Genomic DNA, 22740 nt, shown 5'->3' with positions numbered 1-22740 from the left:
CATCCTTTTGAGGTGGATGAGCAGAAGGAAATGAGGACGACTTGGGGAAAGGACCCTGTAGCTCTTCAAGCTTGGAGAGGAGTCCTCAGTCCTGTCCTGGGAATCACAGGGGTCATAAACAGCAGCCTGGATGTTCCTGGACTCCTGTGTGTTTCCTAAATATGTAGGACATTTCCTTCACTCTTTTTGATTGTGCAGTCAAAGGACCAGTGTTTCAATCCCTGTGACTGCCCCGTGGGGGCCGATATGCTCTTCAGTCCACAGTGCAACAGGAGAGAGGGACCCCAGGTGCTGAGAATCCCCAGGGTGCCTTGTGAATCAACGAGCTTGCAGAAGAGAGGGCACTGCAGAAAAGGGGGCTTTTGATGCACGGGGATTGGTACCAGGATGTGGAGCTTGTGCCCCTGTTGTGAGCTGTGCTCAGCCTGCTGGGTGCAGGGGATGCAGAGCCTGTGCTCCTTTTCTCATTGCAGGCAATATTCACTCGGTGCAGAGAGAAAAACAATGGCACATCCAAACAACCTGGACAGATGTCGGATGAAATACCTGATGCGCAACATCGTAAGCTGTGGGGTTGGTGGTGGGCGGTGGGAGCAATCCCTGCTCTGGGGGATGCTTCTGCAGGACCAGCAGGAGTTGATGCTAAGAAGGAAACCTGGGGCTAAGACTCGTGCTATCAGTCATAGGCTTTTACTGCAGAATCTCCCAACCTCGGCTCAGAGCAACACAGCTTCTGGCACAGGGAACAGAGGCAGGGAATGGCCATGGCTGCCCCCAGTTTTATGCAGATGCTGTGCCCCGATGCCTTCCTTTGTCTCCTGTGGGGCACACATGGCTGAGCACATCCATGTTGCTGCCCAGTAGGTTGCTGGAGGCCTTTAGGTGCATGATATTCCCACAGGCAGCTCTGGGGGGACTCACTGAGACTCACTGCCCATTGGCTGGGTACCTGTCTAGCAGGTCTACATCAGCCATCCATCTGCCTTCCCTCAGAAGGGGCAACACCTGGGCACTTACATCCTGCAGATGAGGCCAGCTGGCTGAATGAGCATGCAGTTACATACCCTGCAGCACAACAGAGCAGAGCACGGCTGTCCCCATCAGACTACATTACCAAAATGCAGTGACAACAGCAAGAAATAAAATTTAGGCATGCCTGGATCCCAGCTACCTTTCCTCTGCCTCCCTGCACGTGTTCACCTGAGCTTTGCTAAGCCTGAGACACTCTGGAAAAGAGAGAACCAGCCCAAGAGATGAGTTTCCTCGTCTTGTCGGTCCATATGGGATCTGCACCCTGAATTCCTTCTGGATTTCATTATTAGTTTTGGTTCATACTAAAGTCTTTCCTCAGATGTGTACATTATCTCAGATGTGTACTAATGGAGGAGAAAGCCCAGCCCTGTGTTCCAGTTTCCTACATCTTTGTATTCCCACATTTCTGTGGCCCCAAGCTGCTCCTTGGGCAAAGTCTCCCACAGGCACTATCTGGAGCCAGCTTCTGAAATGTTTACTCCTTAGACATCTTTCTCCCCCAAATGATTTTAAAGCTCATGGACTTCTGTTACTGGCTGGTATTGGCAAAGCTGATGAGTTACTGGAGTCCCCAGTTCTTGGCACCCTTCCCTAAATGGCCGGTGACGGGTTCCTGGAGGTTTGCTCTCAGCAGGGAGGCAGTGAGCCGTGCTGGGGGCCAGGGCAGGCTGAGCAGGCTGGGTGTGATCAGCACACAGGTGGGGGTGGCAGGGGGGCAGTCGGTGACTGCTGTGCTTTCTGTTCAGATCCTGAGTGCAAAGCAGGGGCTCCGTGTGAGGCGGCGGCTGAGTCGGGACAACGTCAAGGACAAGGTTAAGGAGACAAGGAGGGTCCTGGCAAAGCTGCGCTCCATGGCTAAGGAGGTACAGCTGCTCCTGGGACACGGCTTCTCTGGTGGGACAGGGTACAGCAGGGAGAGGGTGCTGGGCTGGCTGCCAGGGCTCTCGCCAGCCCCAACTGAGGCTTCTCCTCTGCTGTCTTTCCTTACTATGTAAAATCCTAACTTTCACCTGCTGGAAGTTACCATGTTTCCTGTAACAGCTCTAATGAGGGATGAGGCCAGGGGCAGCTTTGCAGTGCCGTTGGTGGCAGAGCAGGGCTCCAAGCAGCTCAGTGGTGCGTGGGGGCAGAGCTGGGCCAGCTCCAGGACTCCTGGGCCTCTCTGCCCCACCAGCCCGAGGCCATGCCTGCAGCAGTCTGCTTGAGAAAACAGCCTTGCCTGTGCTGCTTCCCCCCCCCAGAGACTGACCCTGAAAATCTTCTCTAAAATGAAGCTTGCATTGGAACAAGGTCTCTCATCCATAGCAGAGACTCTCCACATTTACTTTCATTGTCTCTATTTTAAGTAACTGATAAAAATCAATGTGTTGTGTAGTGTCAAGCAGAATGCCATATGTGCTGGCATTAGGTGGAGAGACGCTGTAGCAGCTTGGAGAAGTCTTTCACCAAGTGAAGTCAAGCAATTTTCACACCTTTAGCTGTGTGAGGCTCGAGTGATGTTAGGCCCTTCATGTGCTTCTGGATCTCCAAAGCACCATGCAGCCAGCAGTCCCTCCTGTCAGGAGAAGGAGCTTTCGCCATGTCAGTGGAGGGAGGACAAGGCACGTGCTGTTCCTATGCTGTTACATTCCTCCCTTTTCTTCCTCCAGCCCCAGTGCACTCTCCCTGATGTACTCATCTGGATGCTCAGCAACAATAGGCGTGTGGCATATGCCAGAATTCCTGCACAAAACATCCTCTACTCAGTAGTTGAAGAGGAGAAAGGCAAGGACTGTGCGAAGATCCAAACTGTCTTTATGAAGGTAGGGTTTATACCAAAACAGTGTGCTCTTGCTTGCTTGCTTCATGCTTTTCTCCCTCCTTGCCTGAAATCATGGGATTCACAAAGAAACACAGCTCTTGCTCCACCACTGCCTCTTGCCTCTGTGGTGCTCTGTCTCCTGTGCTCTTTGGTTTGTCCCTGGCTGATGGTGATCATCTTGGTCTGAGGTGTGAAACTTGATAAACTTCTGTGCTTTCAGGTCCCTGGCTTACACACTGGTGAGATTTTTGCCAAACTGGAAATCTACATGTGGCTTGGGGTAACCAAATATGCGAAAAACTGTTTGGCAGAGCTGCCTGAGGAGTTCAAGTACCTTTCTGAGAGCGGAGAGGAGATAGGCCAGCTGCCAGCACACGGCCCTCCCAGCCGGCTCAGCAGGGATGGTGAGTGCAATGCCAGTTCTCCATGGCTTGACTACGAGCAGGAGAGCAGGGAGGTGACAGGTTCTGTCCACAGGCTACAGTGTCTGTGGTGGCACATTGCCCTTCCCCAAGGCCACAGAATCATCTGAGAATTACAGGATGTCTGAGGATTAGGACCTGATCTCTCATCTCAGTGTCATCCCCAAGTGTGATGGGACAGGCATGTCCTGTTTGCTCTCATGAGGATGTATCTGCACACCCACAGCTAGAGCAGCAGGCAGGATGGCTGCTTCCTAGGCACTGAATCTGCTGCCAAACTGCCAATGGGCATGAGGTCTGCCCTTCTGCTGGGGCCTGAGGGTGCTCCCCTACAGCAGAATATTGCACATTTCACATGTCATGTCCTTCCCAGAGGTGTCTGAGGAGCCCACTGAACTTGTCTTTCTTAGATGAACCTATTGAGATGTACTGGCCTGAGTGCCCCTAGAAGTGGTACCCATTCCTCACAGAATGTGCCTGTTCCTACTTGGAACTTCTCCTTCTTGCATTTTTTTGGCCTCACACAGGACTGGACTGAGGACCTCTTTTCTTTTCTTCTTACCAGATTTCAGCTATTTCCAGCTCCGAGCCCATCTGTATCAGGCTCGAGGGATCCTTCCTGCAGATGACAATGGCCTTTCAGATCCATTTGCGAGAGTCGTGTTTTCAACGCATTGCCAGACCACCAGGGTGAGACCACTTAAACTCTTACTTCTCTCATCTTGGGAACTTGGGGAGAGAAAAATGACCATGCCCTCACTGATATGTTGAAGGCCACTGTTGTGGCAGTATGGTTGTGTTCAGGGAACAATTGAGAATTATTGAGCATGGTCTCAAAAGTGGATCGGCATGTGCTTATTCCACACTTTTACCACCTCCCCTCCTGCCAGCCACCAGCTGCACGTGGCTGTGTGGGAGAGGGGATCAGCCCCCAGGTCCTCACTCTACTTATGAAGTGCATATGGTTTGTTTCCACTGGCTGTGGAACACTCAGGCCTCCTGTCTCTGTCTACAGGTGCTGGAGGAGACACTGAGCCCCATGTGGAATGAGCTACTTCTGTTTGACCAGCTTATTATTGATGGGAAAAAAGAAGAGCTAAAAACAGAGACCCCCATAATTATAATCAACCTTTTCAGCCACAATAAATTCGTAAGTATGGCCATGCTGCCCTCCTCCTGTTGTTTTCAGAACAGGGAAGGCAGAGGAGCTCTGTGTGAGTGCTCTCACATCTCTGTTTGATTTCTATGACTCAACTCGGTTGTGGGTCCTGGGGACTGTGGCTGAGGTTGAGACTTTCTGGCTTAGAGATGCCCTGAACCAGGGCCTGACAATTGCTCATTGGATCCAGGATCTCTCCTTTTTGGAGAAGCACTGTGCCTCTCCCAGCTTTTGCCCCACTTCCTAGGCAGGCTCACATTGCAGAGGGCTCTTAGGCTGGGGGAGGTGATGTATCTCTTAGAGCTTTCCTTCCCCTCTGTCACCAGGTGACGTCAATCATCACTCCTCAGTCCTCCCTTTTCTCTCTTCATCAGTGCTTTAAAGTCACACTCCTCCCCCAGGCCTCTTTGTTATCCTAAGGCTAATGACTTAACTCCCACCATATTTTCTTGTGTAGCTCAGCAGCTTTCCTGGGTTCATTCCTGGTTCCCAGTACGGGACAGATACTGTCACAGTGGGGTGAGTCCAGAGGAGGCCACCAACATGGCTGGGGCTGGAGCACAGGACAGAGCGAGGGGAGCTGAGTATATTCAGCCTGCAGAGGATGAGGCAAAGCCATTGTCTTATTGCTGCCTGCAGTTGCCTGGTGGGAAAGGGTAGAAAAGGTGAGCTCAGATTTCTCATGGAGGTACCCAGGGGCAGGATGAGAAGCAAGGGGCACAAGTTGGAACAAGAAGAAAATCCAACTTGATATAAGGAAGCAATTTTCCCGCAGAGGTAGTTCAAATGCTGGGCCTGGAGCTGAAAGAGCTTGTGGGATATCCATCCTTGGAGATATTCAAACCCTGGCTGGAAGAGACTGAAAAACTGGATCCAGCTTTGATGTCCTCTGGTGCATTGTCCCAGGTTGTTTGCCCAGTTCTGCATGGAGATGGACTGGGAGTTAAGAGGAGCTGCTGAAGGCATGCCCTATCTGCTCCTACCTCTGGATGGAGCAGAGAAAATCAAAGCAGAGGATGGCAGGAGTAGCAGAGTGGTCTTGTGCTGTTCCAGACTGGCTGGAATTAGTGGTGGTCTTTGAGGTAACACAGGGATGCTTTGACCTGTTCCCTTCTTTCCCACAGGGCTCCCCTGAGTTCCTTGGCCAGGCCTTTGCTGTTCCACAGGTGAAGCTGGTGGATGAGCCGTACACCAAACCTGCCCTGCAGTTCTTTGATTTCTACAGAGGCACTAGAGCAGCAGGAGAGCTCATTGCCACGTTTGAGCTGATCGAGCTGGATTACAGTGGCTATTTGGAGGTAACGGCCTTGTAGGAAACTGCACGTGGTTGCCAGCTCTCTGAGGATAGCTGGGTGGGTAAGGAGCTAGTTGCATGGGGCCCACCAGAGGATTCCAAGCTGGAGGCCCCATCTGGCTTTCAACTGAAGGGAGGCTGCAGGGACAGCCTGTGATAACAGATCAAGAGGAGAGGGAGAGGGGGCATGGCATGGCATGGCATGGATTAGAAATGACTTTCATCACCTGGTGTGTCCTGGGTCCACCTGTTCAGCCATCAGTGTCTGAGGACGTGGAGCCCAAGGAGCCTGACTTCCTGGGAGACCCCCGTGCCGGCCGGTTCATCATCCCTGAGGGCGTCCGCCCGGTGCTGAAGGAGTTCCGCATAGAGGTGAGCTGCTTCCTGCTGCACTGAGCCCCCCAGGGCTGGGCAGAGGGCAGGGCTTGGGGAGGGACTCTGGTTTAGACCTCAGATGTGCCAGTGAGGCCTGAGCAGATGTCAGGAATGGAGTGCTTGACATGAGGGAGAAGCTGTTTCAGCAGCTGGACAGGCAGAGCTGCGGTGCAGCCGGGCTGGGGAGCCCGTCCTGTCCTGGGCTGTGTCCTGCACTGGGCTGGCAGCCTGGGCAGCGTGCAGCCTGCATGGCTGTGCCAGGCCTGGCATGGCTGGAGCAGCCCAGCAACTTCATGTTGTGCTTCAGATCCTGTTCTGGGGCCTGAGGGACCTGAAGCGGGTGAACTTGTTCGAGGTGGTTGAGCCCCAGGTGATCATTGAATGTGCTGGCAAGAAGGTGGAGTCAGAGGTGATCGTGACCTACAAAGAGAACCCCAACTTCACTGAGCTGGTCAAATACATGGATGTGGTGAGTGGGAAGGGGGATCCTGCCATGTCAGGGTGCACCATGGCCACCCTGCACCCATGCACTGCCTCTCTGCATGGACTGAGGTAGCAGGGGGGGAGCTACCTCTGGAATTTTGATCTTCTGTGGCCACATGATTCAATTGCAAATCAAAACCCTTGTGAAGTTGCCCACCAAGAGCTGTCTCAGCCACGGCCTGGATTTTGGGCAGAGCTGCAAGGTGCTGTCAGACCTGTCCATGTGTTGATACACACGGCTACCACAGGCTGACAGCCCAACACAGGTCGATCATCCTTGCTCCTGTGACCCCATGCATGGTTCTTTTGCAGGAGCTCCCAGAGCAGGTGTACCTGCACCCTCCTCTCAGCATCTTCGTGGTGGAAAAACGGGCGTTTGGGCGCACTGTGCTGGTGGGGAGCCATGTTGTGTCTGATGTGATGAAATTCTCTCCCAGAGAGCTGGAGGAGGAACCAGAGGATGTGCCCAGAGGTAAGGTGCTTGGAGAGGATCTCATGGAGACAACAGGCACGTTTTACTAGTGGCAAAGATCCCTGGCTCTTCCATTCCCTCCTAACCAGGCAGCAAAATCCTCTCCCCAGACTCCCAAGATCACAGAAATACAGAATGGTTTGGGTTGGAAGGGAGCTTAAAGTTCATCCAGTCCCATCCCCCTGCCATGGGCAGGGACACCTTCCACTAGCCCAGGTTGCTCCAAGGCCCATCCAACCTGGCCTTGGACACTTCCAGGGATGGGGCAGCCACAGCTGGGAGTCAGCAGCAAGCATGTTGGTGATGGTGGCCAGTCTCAGTACTGTACTTGGATTTCCAGTAGTTTTTTTGCAGATTCTGCTATGAAAAGCTTTAAAATCAATCACAACATAGTGTGTTAACAGGGAGGGTTTTCCTGTGGCAAAAAGTAGGAAGCACTGAGCAGAAATAAATACATAAAAACAAGAAGCTCTTTCTTTTCATCTCAGCTCAGAAAGTCTCATCCCACCGCCTTCCCTCTCAGACTGTGGTAAACATTGGAACTGCAGCTGGTGACCCAGGTCCCAGTACTCACCCCCTTAGTCTGGTGAAGGTGAGTGATGTGTTGGGCTCAACAAATTCTGAAGTTTGGAAAACCAAACTGAAGGTTACAAATGAAAAAGACAGTTCAGAAGTTCGGAGTTAGGTTTCAACCACCAGGTTTTGCTCTGGAGCCAAGCACTCCTCACTCCTGCCTGCTCATTGGCACTGCCACGTGCTGTGGCTCTGGCACAGGATGGTGAAGGAGACCTGCCCTGTGCCTTGAGAGCTGCTGCTTTTGTAGCAAAGCACAAACCTGGGGCCACAGGTAGCTTTGCACCTCCTGTGCTCTGCCTGAAAGCTGATCCTCTGCCAGAGGCTCCCAGGGCATGGAGAAGGGTGCTTGGGTGTCCTGGGTGGTCATTTCTTCCATCTGAACCCTTTTCTCCATTCTTTAAAGGCTCCCTTGAAGAAAATTCCTATTAATAAGTTTGTGAAGAAAGAAGATGAATATGAAGAGGAAAAACCAGAAGTGGAAGAACTGGATTGGTGGTCCAAGTACTATGCATCCCTGAAGGAGCTCTATAACCAGGTAATATTTTGTGACAGGTGCCAACAGGGGGGAAAAGAGGCTGCACTGGCATAAGGAAGATGTTTTCAATGGTGCTGAGTGTCACAGGAGCTCTCCTGGCATGCAGGAGCCTGCAGGAAGATGTGGGCTTTTGTGTGTCAAGTGTACTTAAGGTAGTGAGGTAACAAGCATCTACAAGGTGGGCTGATTTCAGCAGGCACTGGGTATTGAAATTGCCCTGAGGCTCAGTGCCCAAGTGGTGTGAGAACAAGACAGCTTTAGTTGAAAATGTGACAATGCTGAGTTTAACAGGGGCATTCATGCTGCCTACTCTGTCCTGGTTATATCCCAGTATGTGTTATGGGAGCAGGTCTGCTACAAACTTCCTTCCTTGCCCTGTCCCCCTCAAATCCCAATCAAAGGAAACCAGCAGGAGGATCTGGGGAGAAGAAAGAATGATTAAGGCACTCATTAGATACCATCCTGCAGTGATGTTATTGCTGAATGATCTCAGACCAGGTATTACTGACTCTGCTGGCAGGAAAGCGTTGTCAGTGTCCTGTGCTTGCAAAGAGAAGCCTTTGCTCTCAGGGGTCTGGGGTAACTGCTTGTGTGTGTTTCAGACATACAGTGATGAAGAAGATGCTGAGAATGATGACCTGAATGATGCAGGTGAGTCCTCTACAGACACCCAGCTCTTCTATGGGGAGAACCAGGGATTTACACTACCCCAGAAATGGCATCTGAGTAGAAAACAGCCTTGCAACATTCAGCAACAACAACAACACAGAAGTGAGCAGAGAGGCTGGAGACCTTAGCAAGAGCTAACAAAGGCTATTTCAACTGGAAAACACCAAACTTTGCTCAAAAAAGTTTGGGAAATTGTCAGAAAAGTCCTGGAAAATAGTGGAGTCATGTAAAATTGTGCCTTCCAGAGTGAGCAGGAACCCTCAGAAAAATCAGCTGCAGATCATGGGATTGTCAGGGCGAGAGCGGGAAGCAGTGAGGGGATGGAGAGAGGATGGGGGACAGGCAGAACTGTCTGGGAGCTGGGCATCACTCTGTGCAGGTGGGATACTCACCCAGGGTACAGGATTCGCTACGAGGTAACAGAATAGTGAGTAATAGTGATCTTTTTATGACCTGAGGCAGTGTTACAGCTGTAGGCAGAGGTGTCAGCAGTCACTCACCTAGCAATGATCTGGGAACGTGAGACAGTAAGCACAGAAATGAGATAAATCCTATTTAGGGAGAGGGCTGGAGGGTACCTGCATGTCATTAGTGCTCAAGGGATCTGGAGCCTTGAGAAATGGGACAAGAACACACCCACTTTGTCCTTGGTTTGGTGGTGCCCCTGAAAAAAGTCTAGCCACAGTCTCTTCAGGCTCAGCTGCCTGTGCCCAAAGTGGCAGTGGTGCTGCAGTGAGCCATCCAGGCCAGTAGTCCAGCAGGTGAGCACCCATCCAGAGAGGAGGGCAAGCTCTCCTCTGTGCCTTCCCTGGCAGTACCTGTGGGCTGGTCCACCCACCTGCCTCTTTTTGGTTTCTTCCCTCTCCCTTCCTGAACAGCAGCCATGTAGGCAGGCAGTTTTTGTCCCTGCTCCCATCCAGCTGGGAAAGCTGAGCTGCTGCAGGGACACCTACCACAAACAGCAATAGCTCCAGTTACCCTGGCATGAGTCAAAGCCCTTGGGTGGAAGCAGAAGCTCTGACTGGGGTGATTTCATGTACAGACACTTGAAATGATGGGCAAAATCAGAGCGTTTCCTAATCTCTTGTTGCCATTTCTAGACGGAGGGAATTTAAATGCATCCTGCATTGACATGGAAGCAGAGGACGAGGCAGTGATTGAAGCTGAACCAGCTCAACCCAAGAGGAAGCTCATTGCCACCCTTCAGGTGATAGTTGGGGTGACCTCATCTCTTTCAACCCTGGCCCTTTGTCCATGTCCTCCTCACCTTCCTGCAGTGGAAGTTATACTGGGAGGAGAACCTGCAGTGTGTGCTGAGGCCCCATTGTTGGTGGGCTTTGAAATATCTAGTGAGACCTTGGAGTCAAGCTGGGGTGTGTGTGCACATCTGAGGTTGGCCCCAGGAGGTTACAGGAAAACCATAACACCCTGCACTGAGGTAAGGTAGGACTAGGTGAAATGACTGAAGCAGGCAAAGGATGGTCTTTTGGACTTTCCTTCCCTTTAAAATGACAGGAAAAGGCTCAAAATTTCTTTCTACTTATTTCAGATCTACAAGTCTGAGCTGGAAAATGAGTTTGGTAATTTTGAAGACTGGCTGTGTATTTTCCCCCTTCATCGTGGCAAAGCAAATGAAGATGAAGATGGAAACGAGGATGAACATTTTGTGGGGAAGTACAAGGTACTGTCTCCTTTGGATGACATTTGTGTTGCTTGTGGAAGAAAATCCTTAGGACATTTTGTATTTTAGAGCAAGGCAGCACCAGCAAAGCCTTGGAGAGTGCATGGATGTGCAGGGTGACATGAGGGTGTGATGTGGCATGGCCAGGGAACTGTTGGTGCCTGTTGAAGCAATTGTGTACTGTGGTCCTGTGTTAGTTGACAAATCCATCTGATTTAGATTATTTAGCTGTTGCAAAGAGAAAGCATGAAGCATAAAGGACTCATTCTGGTTGGGGCCTCTGGGTATATTCAGTATGCACATAAGAATTAGTGACCTTCACTGCTTTTAAAATTAGCAAAACTTATCTAAAATAGGCATCATCCTTCCAGCCAGGAGATCTTGAGGACTCTGAAGTATCAGCTACACAAGCTATTTTGAGAAGGTCCCTAGAAAACCTTTAGTGTCCCCTGTCTTTGGCAGCCCAAAGTGGCTGGAGATGCTCAGATCTGGCATTGGCAGTGGTCTGACAGACTGCAACCTAAACTGCAAGCAGGGATTGCCTGGACCATGTGGACATGATAGGGCCTTTGGGAAGGACTGTCCCCATGGGCACAGGGTGTCTGTGGTCTGCATGGCTCTGATTTTCTACTTGGCAGGTGAAGCTGATTTTGGTGGCTCCAATCCCATCTGAGACATTCCCTTTTGTATCTAGCTGTTACTTGAAATGTCTTTTCTGCAGGGCTCCTTTTATGTCTACCCGAGCAAGGAAGCTGGCACAGAGCCCAAGGTCTCCCGGGGAGTTCCAAGGAACAGACCCATCAAGGTTCTTGTAAGAGTTTACATTGTTAAGGTAAGGCTCTGGTGGGGGTGGCAGTAATGCTTGGAGGTCTCTCCCCTCCCTGTGGATGTCCTGCCACTCTCTGCTCAGTAAATCTGAGCAGTGGCACTTGTGAAAAACATGGTGCTGGCTTGAAGGCTCTGCCAACCCAGTGGAAGTTACCTGTTCATGAAGAGTCTTCCATACTTTGTAGTTTCAGGAAGTGCTGAAAGCCCAGAGGGGCATTTTTTGGCTCCTCACATCTACAACAAGCAAGTAGTTGGGCCTACAGCTGGAGACATCAGGGGCTTGTTGGGTGGGGATTTGTGTGGGAACCAGTGCCTGTGTCACTGCCGGGGCAGGGGCTGGAGGGTGGTGTGAGGCCTGTGGTGTTCCCTGTGCAGGCTGCTCTCCACAGCTGTGTACACCACTACCTCTGCTGTTTTCCAGGCTACCAACCTGTCTCCAGCAGACCCCAATGGCAAGGCAGACCCCTACGTGGTGGTGATGGTGGGGCAGGAGCAGAAGGACACAAAGGAGCGATACATCCCAAAGCAGCTCAATCCTGTGTTCGGAGAGTATGCAGGAAGTTTTCATCTATCAGGTTCAATAGGAATAGTGCAGATCTGGGGCTTGGAATGTGGCCCAGAATGTGTGATCTTCTCTTCCTTTCTGATGGAGAATCTTGTGCTGAAATACAAAGGTCCTGGGCATGTCTCTTGCCTCCAGCTAACTCAGGAGCCATCATGTTTTGGGTTAGGAGGCCAGCTTGTTTTAAAAGTAGAAAGCCAAGCAAAACCAGAGCATTGGTCAGCTTTTTCCTTAGCTCTGGGCCCTTTATCCAAGGGCATTCATTCCTGGAAAAGTAACTCCTTTATTTGAACGTGCACACTGAAAACTGCACACACTAAACTTAGAGAGAAATAAACTCTATCAGTTGACTTGTCAAATACAGTTCGTAAATGTGTGGGGTGATCAAAGCACAGCATGTGCTTCATTTCCATCCTCTTTGCTAATTGCACTTTGCTTCTGTGCAGAGTTGTGGAGCTGACAGTCTCCTTTCCCATGGAATCAGAACTCACTGTGGCAATATTTGACCATGATTTAGTTGGATCTGATGATCTGATTGGGGAGACCAAGATTGATTTGGAGAATCGATTCTACAGCAAGCACAGAGCCAACTGTGGAGTGGCTGCTCAGTATGATGTGTAGGTACCGGTGGGACACGCTGGGTGTGAAACTCCTTCTCACCTGCCATGTGTGGGCAACAGAGCTCCTCCTGTTCTGCAGGACAGAACATGCATCTGCACTATCCTTTGATCAGTTGCTCCACAGATTCACTACAAGTTACATGGATAACTCCATCTCTTCAGACTCCTACCTGCTACACTTCCTGTGATAGCTCTAATTCCTACTGCAGCAGACTAATATACTTCACATAAAATAGCAAAAAAATTCTTTAATGCTTTCACATTGGTGTTCTGTGAGACAAGTGCTCACTTGACAGTGACCTCCTTCAGAAACTACAGCAGTTTCTCTGGCAGTAGCTGATTTTGTGAGCACTGACACTCAGAACATCAGGCTTCCTTTGGCCTCATTCCATATGGATTCTCTGGTGTCTTTGTCCAGTGTTCCATAAACAACTCTTCTCCTATTGTACTTGGAGGATTAGCTGTGGGCATGGAGTTGAGTCCCCAGCACAGCTAAAACATCTTTCCCACTTAGGAACTGCAGCTGGGATTGCTCCTGTTGCTGCCCTGAAGCTAATGGTTCTGTGGGGTGCAAGTCCAGATTGTTCTGGGACAGAGTTGTTAAGATTTCCATTCATCAAGCTGTTGTGTACCTGGGGTTTTCCCAGTGAAAACCTGAGCAGGGCCCAGTGGAATAGCCAGTGCTGCAGGGAAGACAGGGTGTTTCACAGCCAAGAAAAAAAACCTGCTGTGTTTAAGTTGAAGAAGTTTTTGATGTTCTCCCTTCCATGCAGAAATGGCTACAACATGTGGCGAGATGCTTTCAAACCCACACAGATCTTGGATAGTTTATGCAAGAAGAACTCACTTCCTGCTCCAGAGTACAGATGGGAGGAGGTCAAAGTGGACAATAAAATATTCAAGGTCCCTCCAGAGGCTTTTCCTGAAGGTACAGAGGGCTTGGTGAACAACGATGGCTCCCTGTGCTCAGCAGTGCACGTGCTGGTGGGAGGTCTGGCAGCCACCAGCTTCTCTTCCCTGAGGTGTGCAGGCTGGCTGCCCCCACTCTGTGCCCTGCATGGCCCAGCTTTTTGGGTCACGACGGGGACCATCCTTGGTGTTCAGTGCCCTGGTTTCAGTGGATGACACTGTTGCACTGGGAGAAGATGTGATCCAGGCCATTAGGTCCCAAAGTGGTTTCCCAGGCTGTGGGTGGGTGGTGATGGTCATGGGGGTTTGATGAAGTGTCTGACACTGGCACAAAGCTGTACCTTTTTCTGCTTGTGATCACCATCAGCAAGATACTGAAGTCCTTTTTTTTGGTTGTGGGTTGTTTGTTTTGTTTTTTGTAGGGGGGATGTTTTTTCTGTCTCCTTTCCTGTTTTTAGCTGACTTTGTCCAGGGATGCTCTCTGCTTCCAGTGACTGTGGGCGCCTTGGGTGGCTCCACACTGCTCCTCACTCCTGTCAATCTCTACCCTGTGGGCAGCTTCTGCTTCTGCTTTGCTGTTTTTCTTTCCTTCCAACTGGCATTACAAACCCTAAAACAGGGCCACAGATGTCCAAGAACACACCAGCCTTTCACAGCCTCCATCAGCAGCGATGGAGAACTTCCCTGAGCACAGGCCCTGCTGTGGCCAACACCTGTGCAATTGAATCCAACCTGGAGCAGAGGCTGGAGCAGCTGTGGCCTGCTTGTGGATGGCTGGGTACTGCAAGGCAGTGCTATGTAGCCTGTAGGTAGGATGATCCCTGGCCTGACCTGCCCAGAGAGCGGACACCTACATGAATAGCCAACTTTACCTTCTGCTCATTTCAGTGCAGCTGTTCCTCAGTTTTCCACTGGTCTCTGTGGCTTTCGAGAAGAAGGGGAAAGAAATCCCACTCAGGAGAGGGCAAAGAGACTCCAAAGGAGCCCTTCCCCTTTTTCAGGTCATTGGGTAGTTGGGGAGGGAGAAATGACGTGCTCTCCTGGTGTCCCCTGAGAGCTGGCTCTGGTTCCAGTGTGGCTGTAGCTGGTGCCCCGTGAACCTCTGCTGTGCTCCAGCACTGCTTGGAATGGTTGAGGTCTCAGATTGATCTCCAAAGGCAGATGCTCTCCATAAACCCAGGGGTGGGTGGATCATTGTGCCCTCACCTGTTGATTCCTGCTTTTCTCCCACCAGCAGGATTTGGTCTTGACCTGCTGTTTGGCTTCACTGTGCCAAACAAGTCAATTAATTGTACAAAGTGTTCATTAAAGGAGAGCACGGCTGCGTGTCCTGCTGAGTGACAAGAAATGCTTTCCTGGAGCACTTCTAGGGCAAAAATTCATCCATGGATCTGTTGGTGCTACCACAAAGACTGCCCCAGAGGGTCACATCCTTCTCCGTGTCCTACGGACCTTTTTCCCAGAGCCAGAATAAATTCTTTTTTGCCCTTTTCCTTATATTTCTCTTGGCTTGTTTGTCTTCCTACCTACCATTTCTCTCATAACTGCAACATGTTGAACTCATTCCCTTCATCCTTGCCCTCCTGTTTCTCCCCATTTGTTTTTCTGGGGAGATGCTTGTCTGTACAGTCCATACCTTCTGTTACTTGTGCTGGTGACTTATGTTGTGATGTGACTCTTGCTGACCAGAAACCTTCATCTTCTCCCTGGCTGTGTCCTGCTGCAGAGGCCTCTGTGAGGAACAAGAGAGGAGTGGCAGATGGGAACTGGTCAGTGGATGATGAACATAAGGCTTTGTACGTCCTGCAGCACTGGGAAGAGATGCCAGGATATGGGTACAAGCTGGTACCAGAGCATGTGGAAATCCGGTCTTTGTACAACCCGGAGAACCCTGGGCTTGTGCAGGTGAGGTGTGTTTCTGTGCCCAGCCTAGATGTTGTTCTGGGGAAGGACCTTCTAAGCAACCGGTTCCTTGCACCCTCTCTGGTCTCCTGTTGTCCTTCTGTCTCCTCATCATGGCATGAATCCTACTCATTGCTCCTTCCTGAGTGGGTGACCAGAGCTGTGTCTGTGGATGGCTGGCCCTACCACGAAGTGAGAACTTGGTTGTCCTTTGCTCAGATTGCCTCTCTGACCTCTCACAGTACTTCTGAACACCCTTTCCTCGAGGAACCTCTCTCCACTGATGTGTTCACAGTGCTGGTACCCAGAGTCCTCCCTGTCTCCTCAGCTGTGCAACACTGCTCTGGTGAGGATGCTGTGTGGGTGCCAGTAGACCTGCTCTTCCTTCTGAGCCCTGCCACCATGTGATGGTGTCCCTGCCTCCTCCTCTGCATTGTCCCTTTTCACTGCTGTTTCATGCCTATGCAAGTGCCTCGCTCTGACCCCTTGGCTTCTCCCTGGGACACAACGTAACTGTGAGCTGGAGGAGAAACATCCATCCTCAGGTTTATGTAATGCAGTCATCTGAACTGCATTTTCATGCATTTTAATGTCCTGCACTGAACATCTCCTGTTTCCTCAGGTACTGGAGATCTGCACAAAGCAGAGCTCTGCAGTCGTGCTGGCTTTGATTGGCACTGGAAATGCATGTGGAGAGGGCAGAGTCAGACCTTTTTTAGTTTTCTTGGTTTTGCTTAAGCATTACATCACCATATGCTCCTTATTAAGACAGAGGGACGTGTTTGCCTCTCTTTGAAATGGATTCAGTGCTGGTGAAATGGTTTTTCTTGGGAGCAGAAATAATCAATTTTTGGTAGCTTTAATTTTTCCCCCGTCTAAAATCCAATTACCAGTCACTGTAAAGTGCAGTGGCTTTCTGGTGAGGGCTTTCTGTGCAGGATCAAGTCCTTGCTCCTTGAAGAGCTGGAGGGTGGTCTGTCTTTTGAAGTCTCTCTGCTGTCTTCTCTCCTCAGGGCTCCTTGCACATGTGGATTGACATGTTTCCCAACGACGTCCCTGCACCGCCGCCTGTCAACATCAAGCCACGGCTGCCTGTCAGGTAGTGCCTGTTTGGGTGGGGCTGGAGCTGCAGGGAGGGTCACTGTCCCTTGCCATGGCTGCTGGGATGTGCCACAGGGCCCTGCCCAGGCTGAGGGGCTGTCTTAGCCTGGCATGCAGCCCTCCTCTCAGGATGGTCCCTTGAGCATGTCAGAGTGAGCCATAAGTGCTTGGAGCTGCACAAGGGTTTGGGAAGGGCAGGCTAATGTCTCTACAGCTGGACATGAATGTGATAGAAACCCAGGTCAGAGCTACTCATTGAGTCTATTCTGGCTGGTGGACAGATGTCCTCTGGGGACCTGGAGAAGTGAAGCTGAAGGAGGAAATCCACTCTTTTCAAGGATCTAATGGGGTTTTTGAGATGAAGGGTCGAGATTCTTCTCAGAGGTGCACCTGAAAGGACAAGAGATAATGGACACAAATTGCAGCAAGGGAAACTCCAACACTCCAACTGCATATAGGGAAAACATTTTCCCAATGAAGCTACCCTGGAATAGGGACAAAGTGACTCAGAGGTGTGCTGGGATATTCTTCCTTGGTGATATTAAAAACTCATGCAGACAAGGCCATGAGCAATTTGACTTAGTCTGAAGTTAGAGCAGGAGTTTGGAGCAGAGACTGCAGAGGTCCCTTCTTGCCCAAGCCTTTCTGTGCTCCTATGGCTTAGTAGTGCTGAGTGTGTTTCCCACTCACCAGGGATTTGCTTTGCAAAAGCTGCCTGTATTGATTGTGGGTGTCTGTCTTATTACAGCTGTAGTGCCCAGGAAGGGGTCTATGCCTGTCAGTGAGACTGCTGGGCTATGCTTGACCAGAGGAGCCCTGGCAGGGAACCACAGTGCTAAGAAGGTTCATGTCCTGCTGCTCTGCCCTTGTGGGCTTGACCTGCCCTCCCAGGCACCGAGGACAAGAGCACGTGGCTCACTTATCTCTGTGTCCTTCCCACAGCTACGAGCTGCGTGTGATCATCTGGAACACGGACAATGTCATTCTTGATGATGTCAACCCAGTAACGGGAGAGACTTCCAGCGATATCTACGTGAAAAGGTCTGACAGGATCCAGGGAGAGGCCAGAACCCTCCCTGACCCACACCCTCACTGCCTTCTCTGAACCTCTGAACCTCCCTGCCTTGGCATGAGGTACTCACTCCAGTCCTCTGCTGTACCCCCAGAGACGTTGATCCTGTGTTGCTCTGGTTTGATTCTTCAACCCTTCCTTTCTTGCTATCCCCATGGAGTTCAGCCCTTCCATCCTTCTGCTCTGCCTTTGGGGCTGGCTGACAGAGGTAACTGAGTTTCTCCTGCAGCTGGATAAAGGGTCTTGACCACGACAAGCAGGAGACGGATGTCCACTTTAACTCCTTGACTGGGGAAGGCAATTTCAACTGGAGGTTCATCTTCCGCTTCAACTACCTCCCGACCGAGAAGGAGATCACCTACAAGAAAAAGGACTCTGTCTTCTCTGTGGAGGAGTCAGAGTTTCGGGAACCAGCTGTTCTGGTCCTCCAGGTCTGGGATTACGACAGGATTTCAGCCAATGACTTTCTAGGTATGGAGTGACCTGTCCCTCACCTTGCTGGAGTATTACAGTGTTTCCCTGGGGTTCTCTAAGAAGGGCACCAGGAACACCAGATTGTCAGCTCAGCAGTCACCTGGGCTAGTATCTCACATGTGAGCTATAGACAGAGCCTGGAGATACACACCTCTCCTACACGGACATGCTTGTCCCAGGGCCTTGGGTCCTTTTTCAGGGCCTGTCGCACCACAGGACTTCCAGATTCTGCTTCCTTAAAACCTTTCCAATAAACTTGCTCATTTTCCCTGCTCTTACTTAGATCTGCAGATCCCAAAGATTGGGCCAAGGAGCAGTTTTCCCAGGAGCTTATGCTGCCAGCACAGGGATTGACAACCTTTGTGAGACTATTTCTGCTTGAGTTGCAGCACCCTGTCTCCAGGAGCTCGGAGCTTCCTGGATGTTCTGGTACTTCCCAGTAATCAGACCTGCTGAGCTGGGTGTGCAGCAAGGCCTGGTGTTGGATCATCACTGGCCTAGTGATGATTCCACCCACCCTATGCTAACATAAGTGCTACTGATTCTCTCCCACTTCCCCAAGTTTGTAGCATTCTGTTAAGTTGTCCCTTCTTCAAACTTTGACCTCCTATTAAAAAACAGCCCCTTTGCCCTACTCTCTCTTGGGCAAGTTAAAACTCTATTCTTCAAACTTCCATAGTGTATTTAAGGGACTTTACCTCCATGAGGCACTTCCAGTGGTTCAGCCATGCTCCTCAGACACTGAAGAAAGTGTTAGATAGCAATTCCAATGATTTCTGGCATGTACAATCTCAGGAACTTCTAGGAAGGGGCTTCTGCAGTGTTTATTGCAACCTCCTGCCCCAAGTAGTAGGTCGGGTTGCTCAGAGCATTGTCTGGGTGAGTTTTGAGTATCTCCAAGGCTGGAGGCCCCAGCACCCTTCTGGGACACTTTTCCTGGCTGCAGCATTCTTATAATTCTCTTTTTTTGTTACTTGCAGCACTTTGTGTCCATTGCCTTATGTAATTTCATTACTCACTTCTGAGAAAAGTCCAGCTCCATCTGCTCTATAGCCTCCTTTAGGCTGTAGCAGCAAGATCTCCTCTTGTCCTCTCTTCTCTGGGCTGAACATACACATCTCTCACCCCTCCCTGCACATAGTCCAGCCTTGGCTGTCTCAGCCACTGGGCTCTCTCTAGTTGGTTGATACCTTTCTTGTGGTGGGGGCCCAAAACTGGGCGCTGTCTCACTGGAGCTGAGCAGAAAACACACACATCCCTTGGCTGCTTTTGCCAATACAGCCCAGGACATGATAGTGTTGATTTGGTGCATGGGCTCAGTGCCAAGCGGAACAGGAGCTCATTCCAGGCAGAACAGGGACACAAGGCTGAACATGGAAATGAACTGAGGCTGTAGATGTAAGAACTGCAGATGAACTGCAGAGGTAAGACAAACTTGAAACCTTTAAAGCATTTCCCAGATTTCATAATTTTTAACTGGCATTTGCAGGAATGAGAGAGGAAGATGAGCTTGGACGTGTGAGGAGACCAGGGTGGGACATGGTAAAAGAGTGAAAATAACTCACTCTAGCACATGCATACCAAGCTGGCTGCATCAGAGATGAGACAAGCCTTGGGGCTTCTGCCTCTTAGTCTCTAACTCTTGAGCTAGTCCTGTCTTATGCAAAGCTTCAGGTTCTCCATCTGTAAATGTGCTAGATCATTGCAGCAGCTGGGATCTACTTGAGGCTGAGGGAGTGTGGCGGAGACAGAAGGCCAAATATTGTGTGGGGCTGAGCTCAGGGTTTCACCAATAGGTCTTCTCTCCACTGTGCCTGCAGGCTCCATCGAGCTGAAGCTGCATGACATGGTGAGGGCAGCCAAGAGCTCTGAGCAGTGCACCATCAGGATGGCCAAGGAGAACGCAACACCTCGCTTCTCCATCTTCCGAAACAAGCGCATGAGGGGCTGGTGGCCCTTCATCAAACTCAAAGATCAAGAAGACGAGGAGAGAGAGGAGAGGGAGTGCAAGAAGAAGAAGAAAAAGAAGTGGAGCAGCTCAGTCAAACCAGAGGACGTGGAATTCACAGACCCCAGTGGGAACAAGTACCTCCTGACAGTAAGTGTGGTGCTGGCACTGGTGGGCAGAGCCAGTGTTTGGCCTCTGCCTTGACATGGCAACCTGTCCTGCATGCACATAACCTACAGAGTGACCCACCTCGTGCAGAGGTGCAGACTTCTTCCATCTGCTACAAATCCAGCACTTGGTCTATCCAGAAATGCCAGCTGCCGTGGCATGCAGGAGTGTCCAACTTCATGTATTCCTCTGAGCTTTTCCCAAGGAGCAGTGCTCCTTAAAGGGTGCTATCACAGTTTAGGAATGGTATTCCTCAATTTAGTGTTCCCCCTGAAATGCCCCAGACCATGCATCCATCCCCCCCTACTCCTGCTTGTGTGCCCCCAAGGGTGAGTTTTCTCAGTGCCTCTGTGGGAGGCTGCAGACAGATCCAGGTAGCTGGGGAGTTCGTTACAATACAGTTCCTTGGGTGCAAAACAGTTGTGTCTGACCAGGCCACAGTTTCCATGGACTGTGAAGTAAGAGACTCTGTAGCTAATGAAGAAAAAAGCTCAGAGCATCTGTAAGTGGAAATGGGAGAAAAATACCCAGTTGTGGCAGGCTGTATGGTCAGCAGGCTGGGCTGTGAAGCAAGAGAGGCAGATGTGGCTCAGACATGTTCCCTCTCCAGGGTAAGGTGGAAGCAGAGTTCCAGCTGCTGACTGTGGAGGAGGCTGAAAAAAGTCCTGTTGGTTTGGGCCGGAAAGAGCCTGAACCCCTGGAAAAGCCCAGGTGAGTATCTGTGTTATCACCTTTAGCATGGATGGACAGTGCTGTGTTCTCAGCAGCTGTTTGCAAGGAGACTGGGAGCATCTACTCAGGGAGCTGAGAGCAATCCCTGGGGCCCTGGGCAGTGTGGTCTGCAGGACTGGGACTGCCAGGGCTTCCCAGGGCTCGAGTGGGTCCACGTGTTGCTGCAGCACCTGGCCCGGGGCTGATCTTGGGACAATACTCAAGGGCAGCTGTGCCATAACATTGCTTGTGCAATGGGCAGCTCTGTCCACGTGAAGGGACCCCTTGGCCCTGTTGGTGCAGGACAACTCTGCAGGGCTGTTCTGAGGAATCCATCCTGCTGCCCCCAGCATTTCCACAGGCACTGCAGCCCCCGAGGGGATCCTGCCTGGAAGCAGCAGGAAGAGCTGGTCATTCACGAGAGTAGCAGGACACCAAAGCAGAGGGGCCAGTGTGCTGCTCTGTGGATTGAGCTTGTGCTTATCTGTTCTTCCCTTCCTGTTCTAGCCGGCCAAAGACGTCTTTCAACTGGTTTGTGAATCCCATGAAGACCTTTGTGTTTTTTATCTGGAAACGGTACAAGAAATATATAATAGTGCTGTTCATTGTCACTGTTCTGACCATCTTCCTGGTTCTTTTGATCTACACCATGCCTGGATACATCAGCGAGAAGATCATCAATGGATAAATGCTCTCCAGCACAGGACTACTCAAAGACAAGGGTGATTGTGGCAGGAATTGAGATTGGACCAGAAAGTTTAATAAAGCCCTGCAGGTTCAGAGGCAACCTTCAGGGTGAGAGACCTGCAGAAGCAAGCAGCCTTTTTCTGGGAGTCACATTTCATGCTACATACCCATGAGATGCAAAGGAACCAAGTGACCAACCTGCTATATTGGGCAAACTCCTTGAAAGACAGTTAAAACTTCGGGGGAAAAAAATTATTCACTGTGGGACTGGAGCGGGAGGGTGGGAAAAGGGAATCTGCTGGGCACAGACATAGCAGCTGAAACCAGCTCTGGCCATTGAGGGTGATTCTGGCAGAGATGGGGCCATGCAAAGCCATCCATGGCCTGGCTTGACAACACTTGGCATTTACCAGACCTCTGCCTGAAGAGTTCAAAACACAGTGTACAGGGGGAGAGTGGGTCTGGTGCAGGGTCCTGGTGGAGATAGGACCTGAAAGACCTTTGAATGGAGCTCTGCAGGGAGTAGGATGACAGAGACAAGGTAGCCACAAGCTTCCTGCTGTGCCAAGAGCCCAGGAACAACTCTTGGTGTTGGAGTTGGCTCTGGGTGTGGTAACACTCTCTAGGACATGGTCTTTCTGGTTGTAACTCCTTACAAACTGCTTAACAGCCTTTTCTGCGTGTGCTGTGTTGGAGTCAGGCTTACTTCAACTTCGTTTTGGGCCTTCATTTCCTCAGGAATAAAAGCTCCTTGGCTGCTCTCTCTGATGCTGTTTGTGTTTTGTAGCTGCTCTCTGGAGCTGGGGGACAGGCTGCTGCCTGCAGTCCTCAGTGCCCCTTCACCTCCCTCCTGGGTAGCACAGCAGCAAGGACGGCGCTGGGACAGCAGGGGGTCACCAGGGGGTCACGAGCTCGAGTCTGACTTTGGTGCTGGGCTGATGTAAATTAAATGAGACTTGTTCTCAGCGTGGTCTCTGGTGCCCCGGGGCTCCTGTCATCTGTACAGACAAGCCCTGATGTGCTCTGATTTCAAGTGGAGGTGTTTCACCCAGGGTTTTGACAAGATAGATTCCTTCTGAGAGGTCTCATCCTGGTGCAGGAGATGATGCCCAGTAGGACAGCTGCATTTCCAAAGAAATTAACTGACAATGGGGTTTTATAGCAAAGGCACCTGCCTGACTGCCTTTTGAATGGGGCAGGAATGGAGTAGGTTCTGGGGAGGAAACTGTCTGGGCAGAGGCAGGCAGGTGGGTATGAAG

At 50.9% G+C, this 22740-nt stretch overlaps 1 protein-coding gene across 1 annotated transcript in view; it reads left to right on the top strand.

The window, feature by feature from the left end:
* Positions 1 to 22231, top strand: part of LOC113998077 (fer-1-like protein 4) — a 36813-nt gene extending 14582 nt beyond the window's left edge. Inside the window, 26 exon segments of the mRNA XM_027740447.2 lie at positions 474 to 561; positions 1779 to 1895; positions 2682 to 2834; positions 3054 to 3237; positions 3821 to 3945; positions 4271 to 4405; positions 5539 to 5712; positions 5964 to 6080; positions 6391 to 6552; positions 6879 to 7038; positions 7527 to 7630; positions 8018 to 8149; positions 8752 to 8800; positions 9919 to 10025; positions 10368 to 10499; positions 11221 to 11331; positions 11749 to 11876; positions 12336 to 12506; positions 13283 to 13437; positions 15145 to 15323; positions 16334 to 16419; positions 17364 to 17462; positions 17723 to 17964; positions 19788 to 20065; positions 20694 to 20794; positions 21302 to 22231. Of these exon segments, the coding sequence (XP_027596248.1) occupies positions 474 to 561; positions 1779 to 1895; positions 2682 to 2834; positions 3054 to 3237; positions 3821 to 3945; positions 4271 to 4405; positions 5539 to 5712; positions 5964 to 6080; positions 6391 to 6552; positions 6879 to 7038; positions 7527 to 7630; positions 8018 to 8149; positions 8752 to 8800; positions 9919 to 10025; positions 10368 to 10499; positions 11221 to 11331; positions 11749 to 11876; positions 12336 to 12506; positions 13283 to 13437; positions 15145 to 15323; positions 16334 to 16419; positions 17364 to 17462; positions 17723 to 17964; positions 19788 to 20065; positions 20694 to 20794; positions 21302 to 21482 (3670 nt within the window). The 3' untranslated portion in view covers positions 21483 to 22231.
* Positions 22232 to 22740: the final 509 nt, after the last annotated feature.

The sequence above is a fragment of the Pipra filicauda genome, unplaced genomic scaffold (genome assembly GCF_003945595.2).
Source record: "Pipra filicauda isolate LSUMZ 115617 unplaced genomic scaffold, ASM394559v2 scaffold561_size491250_pilon, whole genome shotgun sequence".
In the NCBI taxonomy this organism is placed as follows: Eukaryota; Metazoa; Chordata; class Aves; order Passeriformes; family Pipridae; genus Pipra; species Pipra filicauda.
Note: the sequence above shows the minus strand (reverse complement) of the source record. Positions and strands in the feature narration are given on the sequence as shown.